Here is a 15,094-nt window from a genome sequence, read left to right on the forward strand (position 1 = left end):
AATAGTTTCTACACCGGAAACTACTGTGCAACTTTATACCGGATTTAACCTTACGTTATATTCGAGTTTTATTTCCTTGATTTATTTTACTGTTTAAGTGAAGAATCCAAGAACAAATCCTACCGGCTTGTGGTGGAGTGTTCAAGACCATTGTATTACGCATTCAGGTTCTTTAATTGTTATTTAATTTTTTATGTTTTATTCTATTGTTTATTCATATTGCCTGCCTGGAATGAGTCTGTTTATGCATGATATAAATTCTTGTTTATTTAGCATGTCTGGCTAATTTGCCTAGGTATCGGTATGTAAAGTAAGCAGAATAAGGGATCGAGACTGAGTCGGTTTATCTAAACTTAAAATCAAAATCAATCTTTTTATGGTCTCAACTTACAGGTTTAATAACAAGATTTTTTTACCAAAGTAAAAGACATAAAGAAGTTAAAATCAATAGAGCGAGAGTTTGAGATTTTAACTGGACAGTGTAAGTTAGGCATTAATTCTAGATCAGGGCGAGAGCAAGTTTTAGAGTTAATTAAATTCTGACCTTTTCCAAAAAGTATTTTTAAAGATTGAATGTGAGGACGAGAGTTAAGCATTCGGATTTAATTGTATAACCTAAGTCAACAGAGCGAGAGTTTGAGATAAGGGTGTTTAAAACGGTCAGTATTTTCTTAAAAAGAGTTTCTGCAACTTTATTGTTTTCAAAATATGGTTTTTGACTTAATTATAAGTGACAGCAACATTAATATAAAATCATGGTTTATTCAACAGAGCGAGAGTTTGAGATAGAACCTTTAACCAATAAAGGTAACCGAAACGATTCATTTTAAAACCAAGAAACCGACAAAGGCTTGATTCCCTAGTTTTGACGAATTACATACCGATATCCGTTTTATTAATATTTAATCTAGACATTAGTTTAGCTCTTAGTTTTTCCCCAAACAATCAAACATCTTCACCTTAGATTTACGTAGTAACTATAGATAACGGTATATCGATTCATAAGTCCCTGTGGGATCGATATCTTTTAAAACTACGCGATAGAACTGTGCACTTGCAGTTTGTATCCCATTCTCGACTCACCCAGTCGAGCGATCAAGTTTTTGGCGCCGTTGCCGGGGACTTTTATTCAATCGATATCGTAACTCTTCCGTTACGCTGTAGAGACTAAGGTTTCTTTTTCTTCTATTCTTTCTTTCGTTGATTTGTATGCCACGCACTCGCTCTCAAGGCGAACCGCTCTATTTACGAATCAACGACGTCGAACTATATCTCCGAGTCTTACGACGAATTCGGGAATATCGTGCTGAAAACAATCTCCCTCCTATAGACCTTCCTGATCTCAAAGATTTTCCTTCTTTAACCGAGATGGCAGAACCAGCTCGTGCTCTTAGAGATTACGCAACTCCATCGCAAGATGAACCGCATTCAAGTATTGCTCCGCCCGCAATCGAAGCAAACAACTTTGAACTTAAACCTTCGTTGTTGCAGGCTGTGCAACAGAACCAATTCTCTGGAAATCTTACCGAAGATCCAAACCTTCATTTATCCGTATTTGTCCAATACGCTGATACTGTTAAAGCTAATGGTGTCACTTCAGAGGCAATTCGACTTCGTCTTTTTCCTTTCTCATTAAGAGATAGCGCTAGAAGATGGCTTCAATCTCTTCCTTCCAACTCAGTCACCACATGGAACGAGTTGAAGAAAGTTTTTCTTGCCCGATATTTTCCGCCAAGCAAAACAGCTATGTTAAGAGCCCAGATAAACGGATTTAAACAGAAAGACAACGAGTCTCTTTTCGAAGCATGGGAAAGATACAAAGACATGATGAGACTTTGCCCACACCATGGTTTGGAAGACTGGTTAGTAATTCACACATTTTATAATGGTCTCTTATACAATACAAGGTTAACAATAGACGCCGCTGCAGGTGGTGCACTAATGAACAAACCTTATGCTGATGCTTACCAGCTTATCGAGAGCATGGCCCAAAACCACTATCAGTGGGGAACCGAACGAACAACAGTGGAAAAACCTCAACCGAAAACTGGCATGTACGAGATAAGTAACCTTGATCACGTCAATGCAAAAGTGGATGCTTTGGTCCAGAAGATTGAAAGTTTAAACGTATCGCCTCCAGCAGCCGTGGTTGCTATAACTCAGAATTGCGAGGTCTGTGGAATCCAAGGCCACACTCCTGCGGAATGTCAACTCTTGACTGGAATCCAAACAGAGCAAGTAAACTATGCTCAAGGAAGCCCCTATCACTACTAGAAAAACTGTTTTTAGCGTCAGCCATTTACAGACGCTAACGGTGGAAAAACAGACACTAATATGTGGTTAGCGTCGGATTAGCGTCGGTGTCGGGCCTTGAATAAAAGTTGCGAAGCTACTGTGTAACGTCGGCTAAAGATACACCGAGGCTACGTAGCCTCGGGGAGACGGAGGCTAAAGCGGACACTAATGGGACCGACGCTATGTTGTTTCAAAACCATGAAAAGTCAATATTATGTTTAGCGTTGGCCGGTCCGACTCTAAAGTCAACAAAAAAAATCAACAGATAGCGTCCGTGTCACCGACACTAAAGTCAACATAGATATAATTTTTTAAATAATAAAAATAAGATAATCCTAAAGAATCAGAATAACACATGAAAAAAAAAGTAACTACTTTGTTTTGGGAAATAAGTTTTAAAAACAGAAGTGAACTTGCAATATGACTAGAATCATATTGATATTATAATTCTTTTTCCTCCTTCATCGATACAATTCCTCATAACAGAAGGTCATAATGGTTCTTACCGCTGAACAACAGCCTCACAGCTTTTCTGCTAGAACCCTTTACAAACTCACTTCCATACTCTGCAATGGGAATGAAACCAGATCCCCGGACACCGCCGCTATGCTGCATTTTTAGTTTACATAGAAACAACATGATATGTTAGCATATAAATTCTACAGCCTTATAAAATATTAATTAATAAACCTAAGTATTGTTGTTGAGGCATACCTCATGCTCTGGTATGTACACAATAATTGGCTGCTTACATAACTTTGATAATACCTGCAAGAATATGGACGACATAAGTCAGTAATTGAGTTATCGTTCGCCGGGTGTTCACATCAGTTCAGATTGCATTCAGTTTTTTGTTTTTTCGCAACAACTCAGACAGTATTTAGTTAACTGTTATCTTTTGAATAATTTTTGTGATTTCATCTGTTGAATCATTGATGCTGAAGCAATACAATGAAGGATATAGAAAGAAGTGTGGTTGATATTAATTAAATTGTTATGTAATTTAGAAATCTACTAAGAAAACTTACATTAAACTTGGTATAAACATCAAATAGAAAACTATTTACTCCTTAGGAGATAAAACGCAAGCAGGACTTTTACAAAGATCACTAACCAATAGTTCCGATTCTCCTCCCCAGAAATCTGGTTGCACAATCCGCCTGCAGTAACTGCAAAATAACACAACCAATCATGGCATTAGATACAAATTCGAAAACTTCAAGATCTTCATTTTCTGTTAATGTTTCAAAGACATACCGTTGTAAAGGCTCATCAACTGTGACAGCAATGATGGCTTCTTCATATAATTTCCGATCTCCTACATTTTCACATATAGCTTCTTTGACTGCCATTCTTAATTCATCTGTGTTATCATTGGCAAGTCAAAACATTGAAAAAGAAAAGAAAACAAAGTAAGATGAGCATCTCAGCTTAATAATTGAACCAGCAACACTATCATGCACAAGCTTTGTGTTACATAATGAACGAATGAGTATCTATATCTTCTTGCCAATATATCAGCGCACCTGCATTCTCTCTTTCCTCCCGTTGGTTAAGAGCAACTCCTTTGTTGTAAGCCATTCCTTTCACCTGAAGAGTGGAATTAATTGTCATCATTATAGCTTACATTTGTGTGATACAATAAAACCAATCAGCAAGTAGCTACAAAGAAGGAAGAAAAATGAATCCAGCAATAACAATGACTTCTCTCTATCTAATCTACTCTCCTAACCACATAATCTACATGTCTTCTCTCTAATACCCAAACCATCTAAGTCTATTTTCCACCGTATTAAAATCTAACAGGCATCAAAAGATGGAACTTACGAGCGCACGAAACAGACACCGCCCATCCCCTGTAACCTTGTGAACAGAAAAACGTTCAAGTTTCTTCATTGCTGCCGACTGTCGACCACTATGAAGACATAAGGAGAGACCAAACACATATCGTCAGAATTCTAAACCATTAAGAGTTCAAAACCTGATCCACTATTCATAAAGATGCTTTCTTTAGCCAAAACTACACAACATATTCAGCTGTATCAACCAAATCTGTAATTTTGAAACACATCTACAGTGGCTTAGGCTTTGCGGCAAATAGAAATATCATTTTCCTTTCTAATTACACATTGGTGCAAAAGTAATGAATTTCATTGCATAACATATAAACAAGAATAAACCTGAAAACATATTTCAACCTAATTAACATGAATTACTCACATGGATGAACCAATTCTAGCGAAAAAGAGAGTGCTAGAACTTCCAGCTCCGAAGAAGCTTGAATTGGGATTAAAGGGAGAAACAACGGAGGGAACTGGTGAAGAAACAATCTCAAATTTTGCTGTACCATCTCTCAATTGCTTAAGAATATTATTCTCCTCTGATTCATGTTTCAACAAAAATATTAGCAGTGTTAAAAATTTAGGGTTAGAGTTAGTGTTGAGAAGTTGTGAAGTTACCGTTGAGAAGCTTTTGCGCCATGAAAATTGACAAGGAATTGCAACGGAGAGAAAACGACACTGCACTACACTATTATGTTCACAATAAAAGCATATCATGGTTTCATTTAAGCATATCATGGTTTCATTTAAGTCATAACAACTCAACATTAACATTAACAGAAGCAAACTATTAGACTTTCAACAATAGTTCACAGCTGACATTACTAATAAGTAATAACACATTCAACTAATTAATTTCCTAACACTTAATTAGCTAAGAAGTTCATAACAGAAACTGTGCAGCAATTTTGTTTCTGTTAGAGGTTATTAGTTAGTTAGGATCTGTTATGAGAAGTTATAAAATCTGTTAGAGGTGGATTTGGTGAGTGAAATGTTTAACTCAAATTCTGTTTTGAAATTAAATTCCATTGTAAATTCAGTTAGTTTAGAAATTCAAAAGTTAGTTGAATCGAAATTGAGATTTAAGTGGAATGTAACTGAAATGAAAATTGTAAAATTTTCCCTCCTTGTTTTATGTGAATGTAGTTATGCAGGTTAATTTCAGTTAGTAAAAAAAGACTGTGAGGATGTAAATATCTCATCAAGCATGTTTATACTCTAAATTCTAAGCCGTAATGATCTAATGACTGAAAAATGGCATATCAAATAAAATGTCTAAAAGGCACTGAGCACAGGCCATAGGGCACTAAAAATGACATGACTCAACAAAATGAAAGCTAAAACCAATGCAGAGAATCAACTCCAACAAGGGATGCGTACTGTTCCTGACAAACTCAAAGATCGCAATTCTTAAACAAAATATATGACCAAAACCAAAGCATAATACATAATTTAAATAAACAATCACTTGGAATATATATGATAACAGCTTTAAATTGTTTGTAATCATACCTCTGTCCTATAGCGTGTATCAGCTGGTGGAATCTTTAGTCTTGCCTTCCAATCTTGTGAACTAACATACAAAATCAATTGAGAATAAAATTAAAAGACATTCTTTTCTTAGGGAAAAACAATCACATTAGCTTTATCTGGCAGTAGAATAATTGAATTTTACAAGCTATTTTCAAACCTTTCATAAACACATGATAGAGCAAACATCAACCAATATCATATTAGATTTGCAATAGCAAGGCATTAGAAATCATTGTAAACATCATCAAATCAACTTTACATTAGAGCACTATATAGAAATTAATGCAATTCTGGTTATGTTGGACAGAGATAAAACACTCAGAACCTAGAACTTCATAAAACACTATCAAACATTCAGGTTCCCTGCTCAAATTTGAGTTTCAGCGATCATTTACAGACCATGATAATAACTTTCAAAATCATATAAAGCTCTTGATTAAATGAAAAAAAAATCTAATTTGATTCTTCACTAGATAGAAAAAGAAAATAAAACCAATTTACTACATAAGACAGGAAAATTAAGCAAACCACAGTGGAAGGAGACAGATTGCTATCAACAGTTAAGAAAAGAGTTGGCGAGCTAAAATAATCAAGCTATCAAAGTTACACAAACCATATCAACGAACAAACATTAACAGCAAATACCCTTTATAAGAGGAGAGGATTCCCTCCTACAGCAAGATATCACCGAATAGACAGCCTGGGCAAACAACCACGCACACAAATGTATAAACATCGAAAAGGATTCACGGATTAGGGATTCACCGAATATGCATTACCTTTGATGATTCAGAAACCCTTTAACGAGGGATTTTGAATTAGGGATTCTTCAATGGATTCACGGATTAGGGATTCACGAATCGGTTCACGAAATTGGGAAAAAACGGATTCACGATTTAGCATGGAATTAGGGTTTTCGTGTTGTGAAATGAAATGGAGGGAGAGTGAAAAATGACGAGGGAAAAGGAAAGAGGGAAATAAGCTGTCGCGCAATTTTTGGTCAGAAATAGAAAATTCCTTAGCGTCCGCCAAGCGGACTCTACTTAATAAATAAAATACTTAAACCTTAAATATATATACATATTATAGATAAATAAATGGAAAAATTATATGTTATAATAATAGCGTCGGCTACGCGGACTCTAAGTAAATAAATACTAATTAAAAAATAATGCTACTAGATAGAGTCGGTCACACCGACTCTAAATAAATTAATCAAACATTCTTCAAAGGTAACATAACAAGTAGTGTCGGTTTTGCCGACACTGATAAAAAAAATAACTTGTCTTAAATGATGTACGTAGATAGAGTCCGTTAGTGTAGGCTTAGCCGACACTAATAGTGTCCGTGTCGGTGGCCGACTCTAAACTAGGAGGCTAAAATGACTTATTCTAGTAGTGTATTCGAATACCTATAACCCAAATTGGAAGAACCATCCAAACTTCTCATATAAGAGTAATAATGCTTTATACGCACCTGGACAGTCTCCAAATCAAGCCCCATCTATACCTCCAGGATATCAGAAACCGAATCCTAACAATAATACCCCTAGAAAATCCAACTTGGAAATCATGATGGAAAACTTTATAGCTTCCCAACAACAAACCAATAAAGATTTCTTAAACCAGAACATACACACTGGCGAACAACTTAAACAACTCGCAAGCAAAGTAGATGCCTTGGCTACCCATAACAAAATGCTGGAAACGCAAATATCTCAAGTAGCTCAACAACAAGCACCTACTGCTGCACCAACTGGTACATTCCCTGGACAGCCCCAACCCAATCCGAGAAGCCAAGCTCATGCAATTATATTGAGAAGTGGAACGGAAGTGGAAGGACCGTCTGACCCAAGGATAGAAAACCAAAACCCTGAAAAATCCACTGAGGAAAGTGAACCTAAGGAAAAGGAAGAGAGTAATAAGGAAACCCTAAAAAAGAAGGAACCTTATGTACCTCCACCACCTTACAAACCACCTATACCTTACCCTCAAAGGCTTGTTAAAACCAAAGATGTAGGCCAATTTAGAAAATTTGTTGATCTCCTTAAACAATTAAACGTTACAATTCCGTTTACCGAAGCTATTACGCAGATGCCCTCATATGCTAAATTCTTAAAAGAAATTCTTTCTAATAAGAGGAAACTTGAGGATAGCGAAACCGTTACACTCCCTGCCGAATGTAGCGCTATAATCCAAAACATGCCCCCTAAACTCAAGGATCCGGGTAGCTTCTCTATACCCTGTCACATAGGAAAATTTGTCATCGACAAAGCCTTATGCGATTTAGGAGCCGGAATTAGCGTTATGCCCTTATCCATATGTAAGAAACTGGAGATGGGAGAATTAAGACCGACCAAAATGTCTGTGCAATTAGCAGATCGTTCCATCAAATATCCTGTAGGAATCCTTGAAAACGTTCCCGTACGCATAGGTCAGTTTTACATTCCCACTGACTTCACAATTATGGACATTAGAGAAGATGATACGACACCTATTATACTAGGAAGACCATTCTTAGCAACTGCCGGTGCAATCATAGACGTAAAACGAGGACGACTCACCTTCGAAGTAGGTGAAGAAAAAATTGAATTCATTCTTTCCCAATTCTTGAAAGCACCTGCAATAGAAGATACATGTTACTTCATGGATATCATCGATGAATGCATAAAAGAAGCAGAGTCAGGAGAAGACAAACCATCAGACTGTCTTTTAGAGGACAAATCTAAACAATGCCTAGCAATAACACCAGATCCTACGCATTGTCTTAACAAACCAACCCCTGATTTGAAAACACTTCCCAAAAATCTGAGATATGAATTCCTAGACTTAGAACTTGAACGACCTGTGATAGTTAATGCAGATCTAGGAAGACCCGAAACAGAAAAACTCCTACATATCCTAAGAAAATATCCAACTGCACTAGGATACCACATCACCGATCTTAAAGGAATAAGCCCTTCTATTTGTATGCACCGCATCATGTTAGAAGAAGACTGTAAAACCTCTAGGGAACACCAGAGAAGACTAAATCCGATCCTAAGTGAGGTAGTAAAGAAAGAAATAACCAAGTTATTAGAAGCAGGTATTATATATCCTATATCTGATAGCAAATGGGTTAGTCCTGTACACGTTGTACCCAAGAAAGGAGGCATAACCGTTATTGAAAACGAAAAAGGAGAAACTATAACTAAACGAATCGAATCGGGATGGAGAATGTGCATTGATTATAGGAAACTAAACAAAGCAACCCGAAAAGATCATTTCCCTTTACCATTCATTGACCAAATGTTAGAACGATTAGCTAAACATTCACATTTCTGTTATTTAGACGGTTATTCAGGCTTCTTTCAAATACCAATTCACCCTGATGACCAAGAAAAGACAACATTCACATGCCCTTTTGGTACCTTCGCGTATAGACGAATGCCGTTTGGTCTGTGTAATGCCCCTGCAACTTTTCAAAGATGCATGATGGCAATATTCGCCGACTTTCTCGAAAACATCATGGAAGTATTTATGGATGACTTTTCTGTGTACGGACAAAATTTCGAAGAATGCCTTGAAAACCTGGAAAGAGTTCTTGAACGATGTGTAAAAGTAAACTTAGTACTTAATTGGGAAAAGTGCCACTTTATGGTACAAGAAGGAATTGTTTTAGGACACATCATCTCGAACAGAGGAATTGAAGTAGACAAAGCCAAAATAGAGGTAATCGAAAATCTTCAACCCCCAAGAACCGTGAGAGAAGTACGAAGCTTTTTAGGACACGCCGGTTTTTACCGACGATTCATCAAAGACTTCTCTAAGATAACTAAACCCTTAACCGGACTGTTGATGAAAGATGCTGAATTCATATTCGACGATAACTGTTTAAAAGCATTTCAAACTCTTAAACAAGCATTGATCTCCGCACCCATTATGCAGACACCAGACTGGAATGAACCATTCGAAATAATGTGCGATGCCAGTGATTATGCTGTAGGTGCTGTTTTAGGACAAAGAAAGGATAAAAAGCTTCACGTTATATATTACGCTAGCAGAACCCTGGATGAAGCGCAGATGAATTATGCCACAACCGAGAAAGAACTCCTAGCAGTGGTATTTGCGCTAGATAAATTTCGTTCTTACTTGGTAGGAGCCAAAATAATAGTTTACACTGATCACGCTGCTATCAGGTACCTTTTAACAAAAAAGGATGCTAAACCTAGACTCCTAAGATGGATCTTGTTACTACAAGAATTCGACTTAGAAATCAAGGACAAGAAAGGAACTGAAAACGTAGTAGCAAACCACCTCTCTAGACTTGAGAACCTTGAACCAGAAAGAACATCCATTAATGATGATTTCTCGTATGATAAACTCATAGCTACTTTGGAAGAGAACAACTCCGACATGCAAGTAGAAACCACCTTAGCTATATCTGTCATACCATGGTACGCTGATCTAGTCAATTATTTAGCTGCCGGAATAGTTCCACCTACTTTATCTTACCAGCAGAAGAAACGATTCTTCCACGACATAAAACACTATTACTGGGATGATCCCTTACTTTTCAAAAGAGGCCCCGATGGTATTTTCCGTCGATGTATACCCGAAGAAGAGGTAGAAAATATAATCCAACACTGTCACTCTGCGCCTTATGGTGGTCACACAAGTACATCCAAGACCTGCTCTAAAATCCTACAAGCTGGCTTTTATTGGCCAACTATATGGAAGGACGTACATGCGGCTATTAAGGAGTGTGACAGATGTCAACGCACGGGAAACATATCTAGACGTGACGAAATGCCACAAAAAGGTATTTTGGAAGTAGAGATTTTTGACGTGTGGGGGATAGACTTCATGGGACCCTTTCCATCCTCTTTCGGTAACAAATACATACTCGTGGCAGTTGACTACGTATCAAAATGGATCGAAGCTATAGCTTCTCCAACAAATGACACCCGAGTAGTAACTAGACTCTTTAAAAATATAATATTTCCGAGATTTGGCATCCCAAGAATAGTAGTCAGTGATGGTGGATCACACTTTATATCCAAGGTACTCGAAAAACTACTACTTAAATATGGAGTGAGACATAGGATAGCAACACCTTACCACCCTCAAACCAGTGGACAAGTGGAAGTATCTAACAGAGAAATCAAGCAAATACTAGAAAAAACGGTCGCCACTTCAAGGAAAGATTGGTCATTGAAATTACCAGAAGCTTTATGGGCATACCGAACTGCTTATAAAACTCCCATAGGGACGACCCCATTTAAGCTCATTTATGGAAAATCCTGTCACCTCCCGGTAGAATTAGAACATAAAGCCTATTGGGCTATTAGAAATTTAAATTTGAATTATAAAGCCGCCGGTGAAAAGAGAATCCTTGACATAAACGAATTAGAGGAACTCAGAAGAGACGCCTATGAAAATGCCAAAATCTATAAAGAAAGAACAAAACAATGGCATGACAAGCGTATATCAAGGAAAGTCTTCAAGCAAGGCGACGCAGTACTTTTATTTAACTCTAGACTAAAGTTATTCCCGGGAAAACTACGATCCAGATGGTCAGGACCTTTTCATATCACTAAAATCTTTCCCAGTGGAGCGGTAGAAATAAAAGGACAATCTACAGAACCGTTCACCGTAAACGGGCAACGTCTGAAACATTATCACTTTGCGGAAACCAACGAGGATTCGCAAATTCTACACTTAGACGAAACGCCCCCAGGACTCATAGACAATATTTAACAGTTTCTTTGTCGAGCTTGCGACATTTAAACAAAGCGCTTAGTGGGAGACAACCCACAAATTAATCTGTTGTTTTATCATTCTATTATTATTATCATTTCTCTATTTTTCTCTTAATTATTCTTTTAATTTCTATTTAGTATTCATTATTGATTTATTCAAAAAGAAAAAAAATATATCTATATATAATAATAATAATTCTTTTCTTCTTTCGGCATTTGGCCAAATCCTGACTTAAACTCATGTTTCTTTTCTCTAGTTAACACTAACCAGATGGGACATTTTGATCGTATGGGTATCAAGTTCAGAGGAATGGCTCAGAAACGAAAGTTTGAAGAACTAGCCGCTAGAGAGATGCTACCTAGTTTATATGCTGATGATTGGGCTATGACTGCCCTTGGACTGAGACAGAGTGTCCTGTTTTTGCTGAATCAGATAGGATGGGAGACCTCCCCTATCCTGAGACATTTCACCACCTACCGGAGACTCACACTAGAATTCCTTAGTTCATTAATCTATCTACCTAGCCATGGAAAAGGAATTAGCAGAGGTTTTATCCAGTTCAGAATGTTCAATATGGAGTACCAATTTAATATTAGAGACTTCACCAACCTTTTGGGTTTTCCTACCTCCTTTGATACATTCACTGTAAGCCAGGAAGAACTTTTTGAATATAGAGAGCTTGAACACTTTTGGGGTAAGCTGACTGGAAATGATGAGCCAGAAGAACATGAGTTTCTCTCTGGAAACATACATAACCCGTCTTTTCGCTATTTCCATAAGATCCTGACCCACACTTTATTTGGGAAGAAGCCAAATAGTACTTCAGTTTCACGTGATGAACTCTTCATCATATTTTGTGCTTCCCAGAACCGTCCAGTAAACGGCGCTACTTTTATGTTAGCTAATTTGGACCACCTTATCCAGGATGAGCGAGCACCCATTAGAATAGGCGGTTTGATCACTATGATAGGTAATGCTATTGGACTACGTCGGCCTATGCTTGACCTTAACCCTTTTTGTGGCATTACTACTATGAGTATACCCTTCCTCTTCAACATTATGTTTATAGAAAACATAGGGTCTGATGAGTTCGAGCTTATTATTGATAACCAGGTTCTCTGCCTATTCACCATGCCCGATCCTAGAACTAGTGTTCATAATCAAAGGAACTGGCTCTATAACCTGAATGAAACCCCAACTCCGGCTGGATCCACTGAATCCATCCAGGATTATGAGATTTGTGACGACTATGAGCACTATGTTGACCATATCTCTCTTGCTGAGTCTGACCCTCAGACACCTTCCGGCTACTATGATATTGATCCTCCTCCTCAGCCTGTCCTGACCGAAGAATCAGTCATGCCTGATCTCCGACATCATATGCCAGGAACAGATATTAAAACAGTCATTGAAGCCTTGATGTCAGAGCAAGACGCCCTCAGGGAAGATTTCCATAACTTGAGACTTGAAATCCTAGAATGCATGAGCAGAACGGCAAGTCAGTTACGTATGTTACGGCATCATGTTAACTCTTTTGCTCCTCCGGCCAGAGATCCGAAGATAGATGGAATTTAGTTATATCTCTTTCTAAGTTATTTAGTTTTAGGCTAGATTTTTTCATTAATGTTGTTTGAATTCATGTTTATTTCTATTTCATTTCATTATTTTCCTTCCCTGTAATACTTTATGATCATTTTTATTGAAGCTGTTTAATTAATTTTATTATGCAATGGCTATTATGCTCTACTGTTGTTACCTATTATTATTACTATACAAAGCAGATTAAGCGTGCACAATAAATTAAACTGCAGACTAAACTGATCATAAGCAAAACAAAACATTAAAATACGCTACAAGTAATTCTGTGAAGCGCCACTGAAGCCTTGCCAAAAAGGAGGTGTGACGAGCGTCACACACTCCATGACGAACGGCACGCAAAACGCCTGTTACGAACGTCACACCCCTGTGACGAGCGTAACACCCTTCAGACAAGTGAACGTTAAGGAGCCGTTGGAGACGAACGTTACACTTTAATTTTTTACATTCCCCATTCATTTTTCATTTACCACACTTAATTACTTTTCAACCACTTTTTCTTTCTACCTTCCAATCCTTCTCCTATAAATACCTACCAAAACTTCCTTCATTCACCACAAAACAATTCTCTCATATCAAACACACTTCTTTTCCTTTCAAAATCATCCCTTCAAAAATTCATCACAATGGCGGGAAATCAAAATTTCGGAAATATCATCTTCCGATCCGGAGATGACAACTATCAGCAAGAGCAATTCGAGCGCTTCCAACAGCGAGGCGTCGCTCCCACCAGGTACCCCGATTTAACTTGTTTACAACAATTGGGCTTACTCCAAGGTATCGAGTGGATGCTCCGTAAAGCCGATTTAACCTTCCTTTGCACCCATAACCAACCCACCTACCCTTCCCTAACCTTAGAATTCCTAAGTTCTTACGACTACACCACTCCCGCCGGTGAAGGTGAATTTCTAACCGGTACGGCAACCTTCCGTATGTTTAACACCGAGTACTCTCTAACCCAACGCCAATTGAGTGCCATGCTACAATTTCCCACAGAAGGTCTGCTGCATGCCAGAATCCCTCCAACCTCAAACTGGAACACAGTTCTAGTTTTCGATCTTTTTAAGAAAATTTCCGGTATAAATACCTACAACTGGGAAGAACTCCTTCTCTCCCACATCCATAACCCCACCATCCGTTATTTTCTCCGTATCCTGCAAAACACACTTTTTGGAAGACCAAACAACAGTAAGGTCAACTCGAAGGAGTTATTTTTCCTCCAGTGCGTTTTCGAACCGGATACTAAGGTAAACGCCGCCTCTTTTCTCTTTCATCATATCCGCACCTTATGTGCTAGAGGCCGGCAACCCTTTATAATTGGTGGATTAATAACCTCCATAGCACTTGGCCTGAACCTAGGGGATAAACTCCAAACTTTAGAATCCCTACCTCCCCTGTCTATGGATATCAGCTATTGCCGCTCCAGCCGCCTGATTAAAAACAGAGTAGGCGGAGGCTATTATCTTATGGTGAACAACCAAGCAGTCCCGAGTGTTGTGCTACCCAATACCACCCTAACTGATGTCACAAACCCCGACCGCCACCTCTACGATCTTAGCGCTCCTGAAACCACCGAGCCTTCACAAACAAACCAGCAAACAGATGAGTTTGAAGAAATGGAACAAGGTGATCATCCGCCAACACAACAATCAGTCCCGCTAAACCCTTCCAGTAATGCAGCCGGCCCATCCTCCCAACGTCGTCGACGACGAAGGCCTGCGACCAACGATGACATTATGGATGCTATCGATGGTATGCAGGCACAGAATACAGAGATGATGCAGATGATGCGTCAAATGCAACAGCAACAGGACGCTCGGAATGCCATAACCGACCAGCGGTTTACTGAATTGTTCAACAGGTTCGACAACTTAGACATACGTCAAAGATCACCAGGTCCAAGAACCAGAGGCGGAAGGCAGCCTTAGTTGTTATTTTCTTTTTCCTTTCCATCTTGTATTTCATTTCCTTAAAACATTGAGGACAATGTTTAGTTTAAGTATGGGGGGGGGGGGAAACAATATTCTTTCCATTCTCATTTTTTTTCAAGTATGTTATTTTCCCTTTCATTGTTATTTCCCTTTCTTA

General features: G+C 38.2%; 1 protein-coding gene and 1 pseudogene across 1 annotated transcript; both read right to left on the reverse strand.

Moving 5' to 3' along the window:
* Positions 1-1,753: 1,753 nt before the first annotated feature.
* LOC127116437 (uncharacterized) lies at positions 1,754-1,853 on the reverse strand (annotated as a pseudogene).
* Positions 1,854-2,651: 798 nt separating this feature from the next.
* Positions 2,652-4,835, reverse strand: LOC127128581 (OVARIAN TUMOR DOMAIN-containing deubiquitinating enzyme 3). The gene is made up of 8 exons (XM_051057937.1): positions 4,755-4,835; positions 4,516-4,675; positions 4,123-4,210; positions 3,822-3,885; positions 3,553-3,658; positions 3,410-3,464; positions 3,010-3,063; positions 2,652-2,904 (listed from the first exon to the last, which is right to left on the reverse strand). Exons 1-8 carry the CDS (start codon positions 4,774-4,776, stop codon positions 2,773-2,775), a joined length of 681 nt encoding a protein of 226 aa, XP_050913894.1. The 5' UTR covers positions 4,777-4,835; the 3' UTR covers positions 2,652-2,772.
* Between the last annotated feature and the right edge of the window lie 10,259 nt (positions 4,836-15,094).

Source organism: Lathyrus oleraceus, chromosome 1 (assembly GCF_024323335.1).
Source record: "Lathyrus oleraceus cultivar Zhongwan6 chromosome 1, CAAS_Psat_ZW6_1.0, whole genome shotgun sequence".
Classification (NCBI taxonomy): domain Eukaryota; kingdom Viridiplantae; phylum Streptophyta; class Magnoliopsida; order Fabales; family Fabaceae; genus Lathyrus; species Lathyrus oleraceus.